General features: G+C 43.3%; 1 protein-coding gene across 6 annotated transcripts in view; it reads left to right on the plus strand.

The window, feature by feature from the left end:
- Positions 1–12,886, plus strand: part of LOC146035887 (kelch-like protein 13) — a 65,908-nt gene extending 53,022 nt beyond the window's left edge. For all 6 annotated transcript variants that reach the window (XM_083159584.1, XM_083159580.1, XM_083159583.1 and 3 more), the window contains 2 exons: positions 6,079–6,192; positions 10,527–12,886. In XM_083159584.1, coding sequence (XP_083015710.1) covers positions 6,079–6,192; positions 10,527–11,014 — 602 coding nt within the window. In that variant the 3' untranslated portion in view covers positions 11,015–12,886. The remainder of the gene's footprint in view (positions 1–6,078; positions 6,193–10,526) is intronic.
- Positions 12,887–22,032: the final 9,146 nt, after the last annotated feature.

Here is a 22,032-nt window from a genome sequence, read left to right on the forward strand (position 1 = left end):
GTCAGAAATGCACTTGTCCGTTCTTTGTTTTCAGGCCTAATCATGGAAGTATTTGAGGGAATGTCATTGATTTGTGACCCTACTGGAAGATCCGTGCAGTACTGTCTGCTTACACGTCTCTCTCACTCTGTCTCCTATACATTACCATGTACAGAACTTAGATTCTTTCTCATAGGTATCCATTTCAGTCCATCCCTTTCCCTTGCAGAACATTAAGCAGTACAGGTTGAGTATCCCGTATCCGTGCATCCCTTATCCGAATTATTCCAAAAACCGTGGTTTTTTGAATCATTCAAATATTATTATTTTTTTTATCCCCCCTAACCCTCTTTTCATACTTACCAAGTCCCAGGGCGTCCACAGCAGGCCTCCGGCATCTTCATTGGGTCTCCAGCGGTCCCAGGAATACATTGCGCGAGTGTGCGCGCACGCCGGTGACGTCACCGGTGCGTGTGCACACTCGCGCAGTGCATTCCTGGGACCGCTGGAGACCCAATGAAGATGCCGGAGGCCTGCTGTGGACGCCGAGGGACCACCGGACACCATCAGGGGACAGGTAGGTTTGGCTAAAAAAATTTATTCCAAAAAACGAAAAATTCCCCTATCCGGAATGCTCGTGGTCCCGAGCATTTCGGATAGGGGATACTCAACCTGTATCAGTGTTAATATACAATACCAGACCACCTGCATTGGATTCCTTAAGCAGGATCGTTCCCAATCTTGGTCAAATGCCAGGGTCTTGCTCTTGTATTTTATCACCGTATTCTAACATCTCACCATGAAAGCTGGCAAGGATAGATACTCATAGAGGGAAAAACTGTACACACACTGCAGCAGTCTGCTCCCCGGAGAGATGAGTCAAAGCACTTTCTCTGTTCTGAAACGTCACTCTTACTCTGGCTTATTTCCTAATATGCAGTTCATTGTTTTATGTGGAGTTAGTGTATTGTAAAAGCACAATTACAGTAATGATTGTATGTCATTACATAGCACCACCCGACTATGATCTACATAAGTATATTTGAACGAGGGTTTCATTGTACCGCCTGCCGATTGGCACAAAGGGGACGTGGCTGCGAAAACAGCCGTGGATTGGCGATCTGCGGCCGGGATCCCGCTTCAATGCTGTCGCTAAAGACAGCATTGAATAGGGAGCTGCCACTATTTCCCCCCCATCGGAAGTGGCGGTGGCAGATAGCAAACCCCCCTAAGGGTGCTGTCATAAGGGTCCATGTTATTTCTGTTGTTTTCATGCATTGTAATATGTCGTTGGAAAGCTTATGACTTTCTGAATACAACTCAAACAGACTCCCTTAAGTTGACTCTTAAAGGCCAAGGGTCCATAAAAACATTTTCACTTTACAAAATGTTTGAAAACTGAAATTAATAAGCGACTCATCTGCAGAGTGGTCTATGACTTACACACTGTAGATATCGTTGTGAAATCCATGTGAGATCGATCCCCAGTCAGTACGGATGGTGTAATGGTTAGCATTACTGCCTCACAGCATTGAAGTCATGGGTTTAAATCCCACCAGGGCTGTAACTGTGCGGAGTTTGTATTTTCTCCCCTTGCTTGCGTGTGTTTCCTCCGTGTACTCCGGTTTCCTCCCACAGTCCAAAAATATACTGGTAGGCTAATTGGCCCCCAATAAATTAACCCTAGAATGTCTGTGTGTGTAAATGTGGTAGGGAATATAGATTGTAAGCTCCACTGGGGCAGGGACTGATGTGAATGTTCAACTATTCTCTGTAAAGCGCTGCGGAATATGTGTGCGCTATATAAGAAACTGATAATAAATAAATAATAAATAAAGTTATTTTTCTCTAGATGGTTTGCTTGTTCATTGAGGGTTTTGGAATCTTCTGTAACTGCTGCAGCAGCTTCTGCCCTGATTTGGTTGGCAAGGGTAGGGGGATAGTTGGAGACGTGCTTTGGCTGCTGCAGCAGCTTCTGCCCTGCGGTGGTTGGGTAGGTGGATAGTTGGACACTTGCTGAACCTGCTGCAGCAGCTTCTGCCCTGCGGTGGTTGGGTAGGTGGATAGTTGGAGACCTGCTCTGGCTGCTGCAGCAGCTTCTGCCCTGCTGTGGTTGGGTAGGGTAGGTGGAACAAGAATTGTACAAGCATACATTTTCTACCGTCCATTGGACGGGCCTTAAGACTATGCTACTATGCTCTGTCACTACGTTGTTATGGCTCTCCGCCAACATGGACATAGCCGTAGAATTATGTTTGTGTATGTAAGATACGAATATATAAACACCTGTGCAGCACCTTCTACAGGCAAAGCTATTGTATTTGACGGTGTGCTATATATGAGCACGAAGCTACACTTTGAATTGCACTAACCTGTTTTCACGTCCATCTTATTGCCATGTGATCTTACTCTCTCCTCTATTGTTCCCTCCTGCTTGTGTGTGACTCGCCAGTTATGCGTGGGCAGAAACTTGTCTACAGAAGTTTTGCTGCATACCTGTAATTTCCAGCAGGCTTAAATCAGTTGTGCTCATTAACCATAATATAGGGCTTGTTTACACCAGATTACATCCGCTTTCATTCTGGGAATGCCTTTAAACTCTACATAGAAATGAGCACCATTGTTTTATAATGGAATTTCGGAACTTAAAGGTGTTACCAATGTCTAGTAATTTATCTATTTATATTACAATCCATTCCATTGGTAAAGAACATGTGAAACCGTGCCTACAGCATTTGCCACATTTCATGCACCGTAGGGAAATCTCATCCCATCGCATGGGCCATTATAGCTGCATGCACTGCGATTTTTTTCATGTAATTTTTTTTTTACATTTTACACCACAATGTCGCATCGCATTGCATCGCATGTCCTGCAAAATCGCATGTGATTGCATGCAATTTTATAGGGTGTGCGATGCCATGACATTAGGTATACAATAATATGATTGTATGTCCCAAAAATAGATTTAACGCAAACCCCCCCCCCCACTATCCACGCCACCCCGAAGCGTGGCGAGAGGCGGCGGAACGCGTCCTCCGACTTTTTCATTACCCCACTATCCACGTCGGCTTGGAGTTGATTTTATATAGTGTGGTGAGCCACCGAGCCCGAAGCGTGGCGAGCGGACGCGGATTACTTTACATGTATTCCACGGGGCTCGCTGCGCTCGCCACGCTTTGGTCTCGGTCACTATATAATATCGACTGCACGTGGATAGTGGGTTAATGAAAAAGTCGGAGGACGCGTTCCGCCGCCCCTCGTGGGGCTCGCTGCGCCCGGCCATGCTTCATGGTGGCGTGGATACTGGGGGGGGGGGGGGGTGCGTTAAACCTATTTTTTGGGACATACAATCATATTATTGTATACCTAATGCCATGGCATCACACGCCCTATAAAATCGCATGTGATTTAAAAATTGGATGCGATTGCATGTGATTTTGCGGCAGATGCGATGGCCCGGGGCTGAGAGAGCAGTGAATAAATGGCATAGGAAAATCGCATTGCACATCGCATGGCCCTTAAATGGCCCATGCGATGCGATGCAATTTCACTACGCAGAATGGCCCACTAAGCAAATTGCTGTGCTTGGAAACAAGTACCGTATATACTCGAGTATAAGCCGAGTTTTTCAGCCCTTTTTTTGGCTGAAAAAGCCCTACTCGGCTTATACTCGAGTGTGGGTCTGGGCAGGCATTTGCCTGGGGCATCTGGAATGCCTAGGGGCCGGCTGAGGGTCACAGACAGTGGTGGGTTAAGGCAGAAAACAGGCTGTGGTATTGCGCGGTCAGCTCAGACATATGCTGAGCCTCTGCAGCGAGGGAGCGGGTACCTTCAGATGGACAGGCGGCAGGACGCTGCACATATTAAATATGCTGGTGTAACGCTGGAGCGGGTACATGCAGAGGGAACGGCGGCTGGACGCTGCGCAGAATACATATGCTGGAATGACGATGCGGCCGACCGCTGGCAGAGCTCACATACTGTAGCTACGGCAAACCGGATTACAAGCACAGTGTGCAGACTGGCCGCGCAGCGCGCGGCGCGTATCTGCAGTCTGCACACTGTGCTGTGTAATCCAGTTTGCCGTAGCTACAGTATGTGAGCTCTGCCAGCGGTCGGCCGCATCGTCATTCCAGCATATGTATTCTGCGCAGCGTCCAGCCGCCTGTCCCTCTGCATGTACCCGCTCCAGCGTTACACCAGCATATTTAATATGTGCAGCGTCCTGCCGCCTGTCCCTCTGAAGGTACCCGCTCCCTCAGTCATATGCTGAGCCTCTGCAGCGTGAGCTGACCACGCAATACAGTACCACACTATCATATTTATTCTGTGCAGCGTCCAGCCTGTACTTACAGTGGATGCGAGGAGGCTGGCTGCCACTGTCAAATATGGCTGCCGGTCCTTAAGGAGTGCTGCTGAGCATGCCCAGAGAGAGCAGCTCTTCCCATGGGCCTTTGCGGAGTATGAGATTTGTTGCTCGTGACTCCGTGAAGTGTGCCAGTGCAGCCAGCCACCTTCCTTACCTTAAGTGCAGGGGTATATTTAAAAAAGTAAGTTTATTTTAAATAAAGATTTGTGTCCAAGAAAATAAAATATAGCAGACTGTCCACAGGGGCAGATTTATAAAGCCCAGTGAACTGAAAAGGTGGCTGGTAATTTTTCACCAGCCAATCAGCTACTAACTGCCAAGTTACAGGCTGGGTTTGAAATATGAGCGTTAGGAGCTGATTGGTCGGTGATAAAGTACCAGCCACATTATCACTACACCAAGCTTAATAAATCTCCAATTGTTTTGGTTGACCCTCTTTTCCACTGAAAGAGCTAGCTTGTTTACTGTGTTTCTGTGAAATAAATATTCTGAAATATTTAACCTACTGGTAAGTCAAATAAATTTACCAGTAGCTGCGGCATTTCCCACCCTAGGCTTATACTCGAGTCAATAAGTTTTCCCAGTTTTTTGTGGTAAAATTAGGTGCCTCGGCTTATATTCGGGTCGACTTATACTCGAGTATATACGGTACCCAAATTTATCAAGCAGATTAAAGGATCTGTAGTTGAATTTATGCCGCTGGGACTACTACCCTTCTCCCTGTGTGGTAAATTACAGTGGCTAATTGTCTAGCATTTGTGCGCTGCACGCAAAAGCTGCCAGTTTTTTTACCCTGCATACAAAAAAATCCCCCAAAAACCCTCCAACATGTATTCGTTTCCATCACCGAATTAGCTCCAGTACATTTCTGTATTCGGTACTTATGTAGTATCTGGACGCCCGATTAAAAAATCGGGTGCATCACATCGCATGCGATGCGATGGACCCGATTTTTCCATAGGATTCAATGTTAAAATGGACTGAGTCCATTTTAACATAGGATTCTATGGGAAAAAGGGTCCTTTTCATTTCCCCACTATCCAACTACGCATGGAGTTGGATATAAACCTATGGCGAGCGCAGCGAGGGGATTCGGAATACTTTTTAACGAATTTGCGGCCCCTCGCGGGGCTCGCTGCGCTCGCCACACTTCGGGCTCGGTGGCTCGCTACGCTCGCCACAGGTTTATATCCAACTCCGTGCGTAGTTGGATATTGGGGAAATGAAAAGGACCCTTTTTCCCATAGAATCCTATGGAAAATCGGGTCCATCGCATCGCATGCGATTTGGTCGGATGTGATGCGATTATCGGGCGTCCAGATACTACAGAAGTACCCTGTATTCATTTCATTCCACAAAATGTCACTTTAAATTTGTTGTTTGTATGTTTAGTACTTGTTTCTCAAATTGTTAAAAATCCATTAAAAATGAATAATCTTAATTTACTGAAACTATTATTCTAAAATACATGTTTCCTAGAGTTGTATCTTAAGCTGTGTACACGCGGTCATTTATCGCTAGCAATATGATCGCGGACCGATCATATTGCTCCGTGTGTACGCGCCTTTAGAGCTGTAGAGAGACTGCAGTCATAATAAATTCTAATCCACAATTAGAGACTTTTCATTAGATTGCTTTAGTTTATTTGTTGGTTTTCCATGCTGTTCAGTTTGTTTAACGGTGTTGGGAATATACCTTCAATTAATAATCTCTTTGTTTCTGTGCAGCCACTGTAGAATGTTATAATCCCAGAACAAATGAATGGAATTATGTTGCAAAAATGAACGAGCCACATTATGGCCATGCTGGAACTGTATTTGGTGGACTCATGTATATTTCAGGTAAGTGGGCCAAACTCTTATTATGAAACCTCTTTGCTCTCTTGCCTTGTGCATACCCTTTTGCTTTAATACGTTGTTTTAGTCTTATAATTTTTTTGTGCTTGTTGGCAAAATGTGAGTGTGTATGTATGTACAGTATGTATGTATGTATATGTTTATTCAGTTTTTCTTTTATTGGGTACCTTAGCTAATGGGCATCATACTGAGCTATTAATTTCTTGCTCCAACCGGATGCCAGGAATATGCCTGGGAGATGGAAAGATGGTGTGTCATGTTCTTGCAACTGAACTGCCTTGGGTTCAATTATATATAATCCTGCCATTTTAAGTAGGGTTTTAAAGAAAAAAAAAAAACACCCATGTCTGCCACTGTGTGACATTAATTGGTCATATTTTATTGTCTGTAATCAAGCAGAGATATTAAGCCACCAGTTAATTGTTCTCAAAATATTATCAATATTTATATAAAAGGTGATTTATGTATACCGTAGCCCAAAGCCTTTTCTTGGGCTGACCCTATGATCGGGGACCGGTTGACTTCGCTGCACCCCACTGCCAGTACATCAGACTCCTGGTTGTGGTGGTCTTTAAAATAAAAACCTGACTAACCAGATGATCCTGTCGAATGGCACCATCCCACAGCATCGTTTAATGTGTTGTTGCTTAACCCTTTGAGTGCCAAGTGAATTTGTCACGATAGGTGTGTGAAAATTGGCAATCATAATGACCTGTTATATTTACTTTTAAGCTTTTATACACAAAAAAAAACCCTTATTTTAATTTATATTACAACTGATGTTAACGGATATTTTGCACGTCTCACTGATGTTGGCATTTAAAATATTAAACATTTCTGATATCTCCTGGAGATGTATAGACCGTTTGCAATACTTAAAGAGTAAAGGGGTGTACACACGGAGCAAATTTGTGCTATTTTCTAAGCAATCTGACTAGATTGCCTAGAAAGTAAGCACAGATCTCTCCGTGTGTATGCTCCGAGAGATTAAATATCTCTTGCTAACTAAGTCAGTGCATGCAGTCACAATCTAGTCAGATTGCTTAGCAAATGACTGCAAATCTCTCTGTGTGAACAGAATGAGAGATACTGATCGCAATCTCTCATTCTGAACAACTACCCGGCCTTTTTTTGCTTAAGCAAAATTGCTTAGAAAATTGCTTAGCAAAATTGCTTAGCACAAATCTCTGCATGTGTATGTGCTCTCCATGGGAGATCTTGACACCAGCAAAATTGTTAAGAAAAATTGCTTAGCAAAATTGCTTAGCACAGATCTCTACGTGTGTATGCCCCTTAACTTTCATCTGCTCCACCCCCTGACTGTTCTCCTTGTTCCTCATTATAACAGTCAATAGGTTAAGCAGACATAGCACTTTAAAACTACATGGAGTTCCAATGAGAAAAGTACAAAACGGGATTGATTCCATGGGATGTGTTTGGAGATGCGCTGTACTTACTCAGCTTGCTTTATCTATAGTATTTAAGTATTAAGATATTTATCTCAATAAAAATATGTATTCTTCCTCTTTTGGTTCTTGGCAGTGGACTTTTATTCATGTAAAGCCTTCAGTGTTAACTCACAAATGAGATTAAATCCTTAGATATTCCATTCGCAGATATGTACGTTGTACAAAGCCTGTGTAAGTGGTCCTTATTTGTGTCCAGGCAGGAGGCTCATCACAGGAAGAAAATGTATTTCACAATGAGAAAGTCAATAGACCACAGCTGCAGCTGTCCCGCTCTTTCTAGTGGCCTAGTCGCAGAGAGAGATAGATGCCCTTCCTGTGATCAGTGTTCCCTTCCTGAATGTGCGCCAACAGGATTTCTGTTTTGCATTTAGTATACGCCACATATTCTCATGTTAATGGATCCGTCCCTGGAAAACAGACGCGCACTGAATGACCTCCTTTATACAGTTGCTTAAAAGCAGGATGACTCTCCCTTTTATTTGTGTAAATTCTTTGTTTAATTCGAGGTTCATTTAGAAGTAATATTTCTTTCTCCAAGGATCCCTCCCCTGCTCCCCCCCTTGTATTTTTACTCTATAATAAGTGAATCACAGATCTGTCGCGTGAATACATTATTTATATCTGTATAATATCGCAGCAGACTAGAGCCAGCTAGATGCGTGGGAACAAGACATTGTTACTGCTTAGGCGACACACTTGGTTGAGATCCGGCAGAGGATGTAAAGAATGTGTCCCCAAGTAAACGTTAAATACTATAGATATTATGTAAAACAAAATCTCTTTTTTTTTTTTTTTTTTTTAAACTGGTAAAATCACTTTTTTTTTTTTTTCTTATAATCTTGCATGGCAAGAATTAGTGTGGAACGTGTGAAGTAACACTTAGGAATGTAAAATGTTTCAGTAAAATGATCTGATGAACGTTGCCCATTTTGTTTAGAAGGAGTAGTTTTTAATTGAATTAATGTTTTTAAAGTGAGGAGAAGTATGATGCGGCGAAAGAGTGGACAACTTGCCCATTGCAACCAATCTGCATGAGGTATATTTAAGTGCATTCTGTTAAATAGGTAGCAGGTGATTGGATGCAATGGGGAACTTCTACACGGTTATGCATCAGGCAATCTCTTAATCCCCATTGCATAGCCGATGCAGGATGATTTTTTTTTTATGTGTTAATGTTGAATAACAGACCATTGCTAACCACATACATTTCTGAAGATTAATTCTAAATTTGAGGTCCTATACTCCCTAGATCAGTGAAGGCTAACCTTGACACGCCAGCTGTTGCTGAACTACACATACCAGCATGCCCTGCTACAGATGTACTATTTGGCCATGCTAAAACTGATGCAGGGCATGCTGTGATGTGTAGTTCAACAACAGCTGGAGTGTCAAGGTTCGCCTTCACTGCCCTAGATCAAGGGTGGCCACACCATTCCTTGGGATCTATCAACAGTTCATGTTTTCCAGTCCACCTGTAGCTCTAGAATGTGTCGGTTTGGAATGAATGCGGCACAAGTTTGAAAATGTGAGTTATGGCTGCACCTGGGCCCCAGCTCAGTGGTCTGTAAAACATGGACTGTTCTTAGATCTCGAAGACTGGTTTGGCCGCCAATGTCTTAGACCCTCCACTAGAACAAATGTCTCTTGGCACAGTGACTTTGTGGACCCACTACGCCAATGTTTCCCAAACCTGGCCCTCAGGGCCCACTTACAATACAGATACCATGGATATCCGTACAGTTGGCTTAATGGTTTCCGTGGCTTTGTTTTCCCTGCTATCTGGACTGTGAGTGGGCCATGAGAACCAAGATTGTGAGAACTGCAATAGGCTGTGGGAGGCAAAGTTATTAACAAGAGGTCCTATTTTCTATTCCCCTGATCCTCGTATAATGGACGGACATGAATGAAAATTGGGTACTTGTGTATTAACACGCCGCCCGTTTACGTACTGTCCTATTCTGCATAGTGTCCCTTCAGCACGGCGGTGGCAGTCCCTCCAGCGTAGTGTAAGCTCTATTTGTGTATTATCACGGCGCCCAATAAGTAGTTTACGTACTGTCCTATTCAGCTTAGTGTCCCTTCAGCATGGCGGCGGGGGCGGCAGTCCCTCCAGCGTAGTGTAAGCTCTATTTGTGTACTTAACATTACGCTTGCTATGCTGCCTTACTATAACTACACTGGCTGACGCTGACTACATAGCTCTATTACGCCAACGATGTTGAGCACACCGGCGCTGTGATAATACACAAGTACCGAAAATTGAATAAATACCCCAAAACCATACTTCTGTTTTAGCTCAACAAACAATCCCTCTAAATAAATTCCAAACACGTCCATCTTATCTGAAAACTTTACATTCATGAACGCGTGTGCTGCAGGAGTACACCATTTACTTGCACAGTAAGTAAAGGGTGTCCAATCACTTAGAAAAATAAAAAAGTTATTCAAGAAATATGAACCATATATGTTTTTCAAAACACTGAACTACTTGTACTTGTATATTGCCTAATGCAGTGGTTCCCAAATGTGATCCTCAAGACACCTCAATACTTCAGGTTTAGGAATGTTCCTGCTTGTGCACAGATGGTATAGTCAATGAAGTAGAGTGTGTATAAGCATGGATATTCCTAAAACTTGAACTGTTGGGATGCCTTGAGGACCATTTTTGGAAACCTGGTCTATAAGAAAATATAATGGGGTGGAATAGAAATAAAGTATTAATATGGTATATACATAGTGTGGAACAGTAATTAAACATCCGTATGTCTTGTAAAGTTTGTGTAAATATATTTTCTCTTAAAGTTTTTGTAAATTGACATGTTCCTTTGCTTATAATGTATATTTTGGCAGGTGGAATTACACATGACACCTTCCAGAAGGAACTGATGTGTTTTGATCCAGATACAGACAAATGGACTCAGAAAGCTCCCATGACTACAGTCCGAGGTCTGCACTGCATGTGCACGGTGGGAGACAAACTGTATGTCATCGGCGGAAACCATTTCAGAGGAACTAGTGACTACGATGATGTCCTCAGCTGCGAATACTACTCTCCATCTTTGGACCAGTGGACTCCAATTGCCGCAATGTTACGTGGACAAAGTGATGTTGGGGTAGCGGTTTTCGAAAATAAAATTTATGTGGTTGGTGGATATTCTTGGAACAATAGATGTATGGTTGAAATTGTCCAGAAATATGACCCTGAAAAAGATGAATGGCACAAAGTTTTTGATCTACCAGAATCCCTTGGGGGCATCAGAGCTTGTACTCTTACAGTTTTTCCACCAGAGGACAATTGTGGTTCACCATCTCGGGAATCTCCGCTCTCCGCACCTTGAAGACCGATATTGTAATATCTTTGCACTGCATTAAGATTTTTTTTTTTCCAGAAACTATCAAACAAGCTTGGCCAACCAGAATTGGCGTTACTCTTCTGTAGAGCATTTTGTACTATTAATTTGGCATTTGTTATTTATCGACCATATTAACTAAAATGTTTATTTAAAGTGGCCAGATGTTATGATGAAAAATTCATATGAATCAGTTAGGTACGTATGCAATATTGACTATGGGATTACTTGCTTTATAAATTAAAGAAGAAACAAAGGTGGCTGTAAAAGTCTTGTCTCTTTAAATCCACCTGATGTTTGGGTAGTTTTTCCCTATTTGAAGTTGACTATAAAATGGTCTCTTCCCCGAGTGTAACATTTTCACATATTTATTTATTTAAGCACTTTGTTAAGTGTCCTTTGAAAGGGCCAGTAGTGCCTAACAATGGGTGTCATCCATGTACATCAAATTGCATTTATCCCTATGCAGCACTTGCAAACAGATTCTTTATTTTGAATTTTTTTGGCAAGGGGATGAATTGTATGTCACCATTTTCTAATCCGTGTCTGTCCGCGCTTTGTCTAGCACGGATGGTCTTTTGTACATGTCCTGTATGATTGCTTGCTGACCCAGTCTCCATTAAAATGGGCTTGTCAGAATGGAGACAGCCATTTTGTGGAATGAACCAATATTCATTAGAATCTAGCCCATCAGGGAAGTTCTGAGCACTGTCTTATGCCTCAGTGATGTCATTGGTTTAGCCCACAAAATGCTTGTCTGTTTTTCGTGTAATGTTTCTTAAAGAAGTTCTAAGCTACAAGAAAGGGCTATATGGGGGTAATGGATATGCACTTTGCCGCCTTATAGGCGGTCATGTACAGCCATTTGGCCTTGGTTTGCCTGTAGTGTTATCCTTAAATCTACTTCTTTTTATCTAAATCAGATGTAAGACTACTGTAAAAGAGGGAAGCCCCAATGCCAGAATAACAGTCTACCTATTTGTTGCTTATAAAAAGAAGAGCCTTTTCCTTTTATCAAAGCATTGTAGCGGGCATACTTGACAAAGTATCCATATGTGAATGGTGGACAAAATGTAATATTCCATCCGGCAGCAGAAAAAGGAGACATCAGACACCCTCCTCTCCTGTATAGGGCATCTGTCCTCGTGGTGTCCAACTAAGGTTTTGGTTTGATCTCTCCAGGTATCTCTAAATGACTGTAGTCATTCACGTCTAAGAAGTCATCCCAAAAAGTTAAACTGCAAAAGCAAAATTTTTGGAACCAGATGCTACTGGTGTGTCTGGGGAAGTTGCCCATCCTGATACATAATTGGTAGATAACTAGGCTTCTTGCGAAAAAGGGGTGTTCCATTTTTCCGAATGCGGAGTCTATTTTAAGGTGTTAATCTGTTTCATTCTTTGGTATTACTGGCCCTTTAAAGTTTCTTATTCCAGTTCTAATTTAAAGACATTGCAAACTGATATAATACTTGTATGACATCATAAAATAAAAAGTTTTTTAAATCAACATGCCTTATTCCAAATATTGCATTTCTTTAAAGACTGAGTTAAAATTAAGTTTTCTGTTAATACAATGTTTCTTATCCAGGAGCAAGAATAAAAACCTGTGTATGAAAAATCTAACTTGTTCATTTGATTCCATACGCTGAATGAATGAGATGAGGGATTAATAATGTTAAGGGACAAATTGAATTTGTTATTGGAACATGGAGTGTGCCTCATCCTTACCTCATGTGAAATTGGTTTATTGTACAGTCTGAGGTTATGTAGCACAACATGCAGCAAAGGAATTTTTGCTGCTTTTTCATAACTGAGTCCTGTTTTATATTCCATTTTGTTCAATAAAAACACCAAACTTGACTGCAATTACTGAGCGTGAAATAATTAATACAGCATTATTCTAGTCTTCTGCCTCGCTGTTGTCTGGATGCACCCTCCCCTCTGTTTGTGGGTTAGCTAGCTCGATTTGCTAGGAAACCAATGCAGAAATGGGTATTGTGACCTACATTTCAGACACTTTTTTTTTTTTCCATTTCCTTTTCTCTGCGTTGTGTGAAGAACGCTGCAGACTGCAGTACAAAGCGTGAAAGACTGCAAGAGCAGAAACAGAATTGTTTTTACTTTTAATTATAAATTTGGGCTTTACTTTTTGGTGACTTGCTGCTTTTGGAAACTGAGCGAAATTGTTTAAAGTTGCCGGATGGCCAGAACGATCTTTTTTTTTTTTTTTTTTAGCCCTTTAAGTGCCAAGTGATTTTTTTCAAAATAGGTGTAAAAACTGGCAAGCAAACATTTTTATTCATCATAATGACCTGTGCAGTTTACCTTTTTATATAGAAAATAGAATTAATTTTTTTTTATTTTTTAAACATTTTTTATTTGAATTTATATAACAAATGTGAGCGACGCTGGCATTTTTTTGCGGATGTTTTGCAAATCTCTCAGATTTTGGCACTCAAAGGGTTAAACAAGTTGGTTTTAATTAGCCATTCTATGTTTCCGTGGTAGCGCCCCCGGTTTCTGGAAGTGGTTGGTTAATTGTGAGGTTTTTCTATTCATGCACAGTTTAGCATGAATACGGACTCCCCTAATGGAATCTGGTTCCTATAAACAACATCTCATCTTTAATAGAACTCCCACCAGGAGGATTTCCCTAGCCTGTATCACTCAGCATGCAGGCTAGCAGAAATCTCCCTGTGTGTACGGGGCTTTTAAATTGAATGGGTTTTCTTAATGGATATAATTTAAAACCTCAACATAGTATGGTTCTTTCCTGCTTGATGCTTGGAATGCTTCATTACTCTTTACCATTGATGGGGCAAAGTCATTCAATAGAGGTTGTACTTTACAGTACTTCTTAAAAGGGCACTTCATCTATAAGGATTAAAAAAAAAAAAATGTTACTCTGTTGAAAGTTGACTAATTCAAAAGATCAGATAAAGGTGTGATATAATCTATAAATATACATTCCATCAAGCATATGCAGGTCATTGTCTCATTCTGCAGTGTTACTATTAAGTGCTGCAACAGTATGTAGTATTTTTTCCCCCCTAGATCTTGATTTCATATTTTATTACTGATTTTGCCATATTCGGCTATAATCTGTCATTTTCAATGGTCATTTTGCTTTAACAATGTGTATTACATAATGTTTACAAGTCAGTGATACTGCTAAATATATAGCGGTATTACTGACTACAGCCAGAAGGAAATTGTAGTGCCTCAAGTGCAGGAAATGAATATCCTATAACCGTACTAACACATTCTGTACAGCAGACCTGCCAAATACTGCATATCCCTCACATTTAAATCACCAACAGACACCATTGTCTCTACAGCCCCCTGTAATTCCCTGGCACCATGAGGAGAGCTGTATTATCACCTAATATCACCACATGCTGGGGTTTATATTTGTAGATTGTGATCTCAGCAGCAAATGTAATATCAAATGCCTTGTAGTTCTTAAACACTGCACTGTAATTCAAGTTACCGTGTTTCACTGATAATAAGACACTGTCTTATTTTCGTTTTTTCGGTCCAAAAAACACCATAGGGCTTATTTTTGGGGTAGGTCTTATTTAATAAACTAACATTGACAGCAATATCAATAAAGCACGCACTCCAGCGTCATTCACAGAAAACGAGGGGAGGGTGCGCGCTGACTGTGAGACCTGAGATGCTGCAGCTGTGATTGGATGCCACTGTTATATCTTTAATAGCGGCATACATTTCATGCAGAGGGGGCACAGCTAGGAGCATTGTAGTGTATCGCAGGGACCGGTCAAAATGGGGATTTAGCTAGGTCTTCTTTTTGGGGTAGGGCTTATTGTTGGGTATGATAAGCCATATATGTAAGGCCCTGGTAGATGGAATACCACTTAAGGTGCCCATACACTGCCTACGACATCTCTCAGCAGTGTACAGACACCCGACAGTGTGCGGGACCTTCCCGGCGGCAGGGACACATGCGATCCGTTGTGATTGATCGCTTGCGTCCCTGCTTCCCACCCGCCTCGCCGCCTGGAGGAACGGGTGGTCGGACGGCCTGCAAACGCACATCGGACAAGACGGCATGTCAGGAAGAGGCGATTTGGTCTGATTTAACGGTCCGATTTGGTCGCAATCGGACCAAATCGCCTCGATGTTTGGGGGCCTTCAGTTCTAATCTTCAATATAGTCATACTGTTTACACCAATAGTTCTCACAACAGTATCTTCCAATAACTTATTTCCCAGTCACACAACCCACTAGGAAAGCCAAACCAAGTATACAGAAATGTATCACCAGATATAGATGGTGGTGAGAATAAACAAACAAAAGTCATAGAAATACAACATTTTCCAATAAAATAGTACGAAAAGGATGGCAAAAAAAAAGCAAATACGAAGGAAAAATAAAAAATTATTAACAATAACAAAGGAGGGGGGGTGGAGGAGTTGAATGTATACCAAGGGGACTATATTTGTGTAGAAGGTAGAAACGTTATCACTTTGTAGACCTGGATTGTATTCCATCGAAGCTACAAAATTAATTTAGGAATAGAGAGCGGTCATGTACATTTCCAATGTCTGATGATCAGGGATTGGCCGCTTTGCAGATTTGGACAATGAGCCTATCCTGGTATTTGCTGACCTATGGGATCGGGTTAATCCGTAATGCCAGAGCCACTGACATGAGACGGGCGTACCAAGCATTCGAGTTAAAGTGACCATACTGCTGACCAAAAGGTTTATTGTGGACCTATTTTCATGAAATGGTCTTCCCTTGCAAAACAGACTGACTGAGTAACATTAGGGGGTATATTTACGAAAACTTGTAGTGTTGTAATGAAGTGTTGGTGTTGCCCACAGCAACCCATACGATTCGGTCTACAAATTTGTACGATGCAGTAGAGCAATGATAACTCAAATCTGGTTCCTATGGTCAACACTTCATTTTTACAAGCTTTACTAAATCTATTCCTATTGACTGAGGGATTCAGCTCAGGAGGTGTATGTAACGGCCACCAGTTTGTGTCGTCATACCCCACGGCAGGGCTTGATAAATAGGAGCCAGTATGAAAGTGTAGGAGCCAGAAAAACTAAAGAAATGGACAGTGCGTGCCAAAAATCCCCGCACGCGTGCGAATGGATGTTTAGCATGAACATCCATTCACAGCTTGCATGCAGAGGAAATCATTCGATGGTTGCCGAACATTGAATGATTTCTACAGCTCTCACACATCTGAGACACCTCTCTGGTGTCTCACATCTACGAGCACCCTGTGCAGGAAGTGGGCAAGCAGCTGGCATTAGCTGCCCGCCCCCCGCACCACCAGACCATTTGCATGGGAACGCCCATTAAACGATGGGCGTTCCCATGTGCTCTGCTAGGAGTGAGCAGGTCAGCAAACAGGCAGTTCACCATGCCTGCTACAGGCATCTGCACATACGCGTATGCTAAAAGTGAAATCAGAATAACTCCCATCATACCATTCTTTAGTTCCTGCTAGCTATTTGTCAAATCAGTCAGGTGTGTAGCTAGCACAGGGGGGGACAGTGGACTCACCAGACTAGCAGTTAGAGGTCTTGGAAGCATACAGTGGCAGCGGATAGCAGGCAGGAGGGCAGCACCCATCTCAAGGTTCAGCACCATCCTAAGCAGCAGACAGGTGTCCTCTACTGGCAGCCATGATCTAGCTGCTGTCACTGGGTGCTGACCAGCCAGCAGTCCCTGACCCGCAGGAGACCATGCAGGGGATGGGAGGGCGCAGCCTCAAGGAAGGAACTGGACAGTCGGCGGCAGCCGGCGCCAGCGCCCCCGGCTGGGAACTGTACATAGTTGAGGAGTCAGTGAAGGATGAGGTGTAGGAAGCGGGAGACACAGCGTGAAGACAGCAAGGGGACCTGGCGGCGGGTATCGGGTTGCTCAGACCTCAGTTGCAGCGGAGATCTGGCAGCTGGTATAGGGTGCTCAGACCTCAGATATAGCGGGGACCGGCAGGAGCGTGGTGGAAACAAGTGTTCTGTGCACGCTGATTAGGCCATGCCCCCGCTGGCTCGAGTTTTGTACTAGCCGCGGCAGACCTGCTTTCCTACAGCCGGGTGAGTTTTCCACTGCTGTGTCCGGCTGTTACCGCAAGCGCGCCATGACCAGATTCTGCTTCCTCCCAAAAAAAATCTGTTCGCCAGGAAGCAGAATCTGGTCGCCGTGGCGCCCTGGCCCCTGGTGTTTGTCGAGCCCTGCCCTACAGTAGTAATGGCACCACCTTTGTCAGATGTTCTCCATGCTGTTTGCCCCTCCCCCATCCCCATGCATTGTAGATACGTGGGTTAGTGATAGATGCACTTTCCTCCCATCTTGAGGAAAGGGGGGGGGGGGATGCATGTCTATTCTTTTTTGTCTAGACACATGCCTGCTGATATGATCATCAATACAGCTTTTTCACCAGCCGTTATAGATAAAGCTACTGTCAGGTTTTATGTGGCCGTATCCACACCTTATTCTACTGCACTTATTTAAAGATGACTCCTGTATACTTTCCCTCGGGTATGGGTCATATGGTTAACACTATGAAGGTCAATCACTAAAGGCGACACAAGCATTAGGTCGACAATCAAAAGGTTTGATTTCATGTGGGGTTTTTTTTTGTCCAGAATTTTGGCGCAAGTCAACATGGACACTATCAGATTAGCGCGTCCCCTTGTATGGCTTGTGCTCTCCATGCTTTAGGCATGGTGCATCGCTGCACTCGGCACACTTATATTCTTGCTCCATGCCCTAGTGGATGGTATGGTATGAAGTACCGCCTGTTTAGGGAAAAAACTTGAAAAACTCATGATGACCTTTTTGAATGTCAACCTAATATTTGTGTAGACCATCCGACCCTGCTGACCTTAGCCCTGTCGACCTATAAGATACAGGAGTTGTAAGTATTAGATGCGTCCGAATCCATATATTGACACTGATGTATCTGTGCAGAGCGTTTTATTTGCAGCAAAGCTGGCACGGCTATGGACTATGATGCGCTCGAGTACGCACCACGTAGTCCTATATTCCAGATAACTTTTCCATCCCTGCATCCTTATTGGATGCCGAGTCACATGTGCTTCCCAAGTCCATCCACAGCCTCGAATGTTTAACCCTCTCCTTTCCTATTTCAGCCATTCCGTTTTTCTACAATGATGGAAATTGATTAGATAGCAGATTTGTGTTCTTATTGGTACGGCCTCACCTAGAGTACTGTGTTCAGTTCTGGAGACCATATCTTCAGAAGGATATAAATACATTAGAGAGTGTACAAAGAAGGGCAACTAAAATGGTGCATGGCCTACATCACAAAACTTACCTGGATAGACTAAAAGATCTTAATATGTATAGTTTGGAGCAGAGAAGGGAAAGGGGGGACATGATGGAAATCTTCAAATATATCAAGGGTTTTAACATAGTACAGGAGGGAAATTTTCTTCAAAGGAAAAGTAATAGAACACGAGGACATGCACTGAAACTGGAGGGAGGTAGGTGCAGGGGAAATGTTAGAAAGAATTACTTCACAGAAAGGGTAGTGGATAAGTGGAATAGCCTCCCATCAGAGGTGGTAGAGGCCAAGACAGTAGAACAATTTAAACATGCTTGGGATAGGCATATGAATATCCTTACAAATAAATAAGGCTCAAAAAGGGTTGAGAATTACCTGAAGGGTAAAAAAAGGGGCAAACTAGATGGGCCAAATGGTTCTTATCTGCCGTCAAATTCTATGTTCCCTTCCAATGTGTATTGTATACACCTATTCATACAGTAAATGGGAAAAATGTATTTCTGAATAATGTAAAAAATAATATGGTACTATGTCAGTGTACAAAGTTCAAAACTAGAACAATATACAGCATTTTTAATAAGCACAGCAATGGTGGCACCAGCTGATGTAATCAGAAGTACAGTACAAATGTTATGTGCCTGCTAACGAGTGATAAAAATGTGTTAAACATTACATGTATATAGCAAAGCTATTATCACATGCAGTAAGATACAGAGCCACTATTGTGTCATTGTTGGCCATAAGCATAACTAAAAAGGTCATTTTACAGACATTTTCCTTTTGCCCAATGTCCTATTTTGTGTGTGTGTAAATATTTGATATGGTTTAAAGAATGGATTTCTGCAATCGTAGTTGCAAATTGGGGGATATGTATGATAGGTTGACAGTCAAAATAGTTGACACCATATTTTCAACATGCACAAGGTTAACACAAGCACATGTCAGCGTGACCTTTTGACAACGTGGGTCCAATAAAAGAAGTGTTAACTCTAGCACCTTGCACCTTTCAAACCTTGTAGTACAGTCTGGTCTGTATTGAGATACAGGCCACAATGTGATAGACAACACAGCAGACAGTGACACCCCAGCCAGGAAAAAGGAACTGCACGGGCTTTAAGTGGTGCAGGGTGCACTAGGTCCTGTAAAAGGTTGAACTTGATGGACATAAGTCTTCATTCAACTTAAACTACTATGTAACTAAGAGGTTTTTTTTCACACTTACCGTCACTGGATGGTAAAGGGTGTTGAGCACAGCCAGGTAGGGGCCTGAAGCATAGTGAGCGAGGCGGTACACTAATGGGGGTACAGATGCTCTGGTACTGACAATAACACCAAAGAATTGTGAGAAAGTCGCGTCAACCTTTTATATGTTGTCTATTTGCTTCTGTCAACCATATTCAGTGTCAACCCTGTGCATGCTTGACATATTGCGGCTAATTCAGTCCTGATCACTGGATTTGTTCTCAAAATGGGTAAAAGCATGTGCACTGTAGGTGGGGCAGATGTAACATGTGCAGAGAGAGAAAGAGAGTTGCATTTGGGTGGGGTGTGTTAAAACTGAAATCTAAATTGCAGTGATAAGCTGTGTACACACGGGGGAGATAGGTGCTGGAAATATGGTCGCTGGCGACCATATTGCCAGTGATTGGAGTGCACATCAGCGATAAATCGCCGGGTGAGCGCTCCCGTTTTTAGCCCCCTTATGATCGCTGGTCACAGGAGCTTGCTCCTGCGACCAGCTGATTACCTCTGCTGCTCCCCCGGCAGAGGTTCCTTCTCATCAGTGACCATCTCTGGTCGCTGATGAAAAGGAGAAACTGAGCAATATATGGCACAGCCATATATTGCTAGCAATATATGGCTGAGCAATATATCTCCCCCGTGTGTACGGGGCTTAAGAATAAAGCAGCCAGTATTTACCCTGCACAGCAACAAAGTTACTCACCCAAATCTAACTCTCTCTGAACATGTTACATCAGCCCCATCTGCAGTGCAGCATGGTATTGCCCATTTTGAGAACAAATTTGTCCTGCGATCAGGTCTGAATTAAGACCATTAACTGCTGACCTTTTTTTTTTAGAACATAAATATAAACTACTATCAATAATACATAGTGCAACAACCATGGTACTAGTAGGCTAAATAATTATGTTCAGTTTACTGGGGAACCACAAGGTGTCACTATAGTGCAGCCCGGATTCATCCCACATTTATCACAAGCCACACCTGTAGGTGGAGTAAATATGTTCAGGAGCAATGCATTGATAACATTCATTGAAAAGGTCTGTTTTCGATGAATGTAATAATGACTGGAGGGAGAATATAATAGAATGCCAAGAACCAGGGGCGTAGCTAAGGGTTCATGGGCCCTGGTGCGAAAGGTCAGCTTGGGGCCCCCCTACATACAACAACGGCCCCCCGGCCGAGCACCTGATGAAGCTCATGCCACATGGTGGGCTGCTGGCATATTAAATCAATATATTTAATATACTTATTTAATATGCCAGCAGCCCACTACTAAGAATCCATGTGACATGAGCACTGCAGACAGGCAGACAGGTGAAACAATGCTGAATAGTCTCAGCTCAGCTTGAGTGATAATTATTTACACATCACCTTGCTCATGCTGCAGACTCTCTGGAGGAGATTGATCTGTGTGGCAGGCAGCGGCTCCGGACCGGGACCCGTGACCTGCGTCCTCCTGGACTCAGAGATCCCCCCTCAATGCGCGCCCCGACTGGCCACTGCACCATCTCTGCCTCACATGATTTGCGCCATTGACGGCAGAGTCTCATCCGTCCCCTGAGTGCGCAGGGTGCGGGGCTGGCGGCACGTGACGTCATGACGTCACACAATGCCCGCCGCAATGCACTCATGGGCAGGGCCGGTGCAAGGGTTCTTGGCACCCTAGGCAAAACTTCAGCCTACCTTTAGGCTGGGGAGGGGAGGTTAGGATTAGGCACAGGGGAGAGGGTTAGGCTGCGAGAGGGGAGGTTAGGATTAGGAACAGAGGAGAGGGTTAGGCTGGGGAGGGGAGGTTAGGCTGCAGGAGATTATAATGGTACAGGAGAGAGGGCTATGGGTAGGCTTTGAATAGATACATTCAGGGGCAAACGCAGGATTTTCAGGGGGGGGGGGGTTCCAGATATATACCGTAAGTGTGTAAGTGTGTGCATCTAGACAGTGTAATATATAGTGTGGTTTTTGTGTGGTTGTGTGGTTTTTGTGCACACCGAAGGTGCCCATGCTCTTTGAAAAATGGGTTTGGCCTAAAAGGGAATGCTGAATCCATGATCATCTCACTCATTTACATTACACATGGGGGGCATGGAGTACAAACAGTAACGGAGGCCAGAGAAGTTATGAATTAACTGCCAGCTGATATCTCCCACAGAGTTTATACTTTCTCCCTCATTGCCCACTTTGCAGAACATGTCTCGCACCTCTATAATACAAGCTGCGACAGCTCTTCTCCCTAACACTTCTTAACATTAAACAACCCCCCTCACACAGCATATCCATGACATAACACCCCCTCCCCTCCAGATCGTTCCTTAGCAGCAGCTGCCTCCTAACTTGCACCTCTTGGCTCTTCTATATTTTGTAAGTCCCCTCCCTTATCCAGCACCACTCCTCTGCTCTCCCTCTACCTCAGCAGCAGCCTCCCCACACCCAGCAGCATTCTACTCACCGCCACTGAAGATCTCTT

The sequence above is a fragment of the Crinia signifera genome, chromosome 9 (assembly GCF_055691185.1).
Source record: "Crinia signifera chromosome 9, ASM5569118v1, whole genome shotgun sequence".
Taxonomy (NCBI): domain Eukaryota; kingdom Metazoa; phylum Chordata; class Amphibia; order Anura; family Myobatrachidae; genus Crinia; species Crinia signifera.